The sequence below is a fragment of the Penaeus monodon genome, chromosome 31, assembly GCF_015228065.2.
Source record: "Penaeus monodon isolate SGIC_2016 chromosome 31, NSTDA_Pmon_1, whole genome shotgun sequence".
Classification (NCBI taxonomy): domain Eukaryota; kingdom Metazoa; phylum Arthropoda; class Malacostraca; order Decapoda; family Penaeidae; genus Penaeus; species Penaeus monodon.
In genome coordinates this window covers 30913917-30914405 of record NC_051416.1, presented here as the reverse complement: position 1 = coordinate 30914405, position 489 = coordinate 30913917, and the positions used below count along the sequence as shown (strand labels likewise).

At 43.4% G+C, this 489-nt stretch overlaps 1 protein-coding gene across 1 annotated transcript in view; it reads left to right on the top strand.

The window, feature by feature from the left end:
- The window catches only part of LOC119592951, a gene marked incomplete at its 5' end in the record, with an annotated part of 23747 nt that overhangs the window by 16887 nt on the left and 6371 nt on the right, over positions 1-489 (top strand). Inside the window, 2 exon segments of the mRNA XM_037941843.1 lie at positions 54-177; positions 397-489. The exon segment at positions 397-489 is cut by the window's right edge and continues 26 nt beyond it. Of these exon segments, the coding sequence (XP_037797771.1) occupies positions 54-177; positions 397-489 (217 nt within the window).

The window sequence follows — 489 nt, the reverse complement described above, 5'->3', positions numbered from 1 at the left end:
CTGATACTCTGATGTTCCAACTTTTCACCAACGAAACCTCTCCTCTCCGCCAGTGTTCCGATCATACGTCATAATCGGGAGATCCAACGTGGAGTTGTTCATCCCAGCCGGCAAGATCACGCCAGCCGTCGACATGCACCTCAACGTGAACCAGTGTGGAGAGCAAGAGTGTGTCCTGTGAGTACCCCCAAACTTGGATATTTTACTTGCACCACTACTATATTGATGATTTAATGAACAGACATTTTAGTAGCAATTATATTGATGTGCTTAATCGTGATATAAGTAATTTATTTAGTGTATCAGATCATTTGTATAGCTACATAAAACGAACACAGAACTTTGTAGAAAAGCGAATATATGTAATGTACAATGTGTTTCGTCGTCCCCCAACAGCATCAGCGAATACACTGCGATTCTCGACCGGCTGCGAGCGCTGGAGCTGAACACAGATATCAAGAAAGTCATGCTGGGGAAGAAGTACTCCTA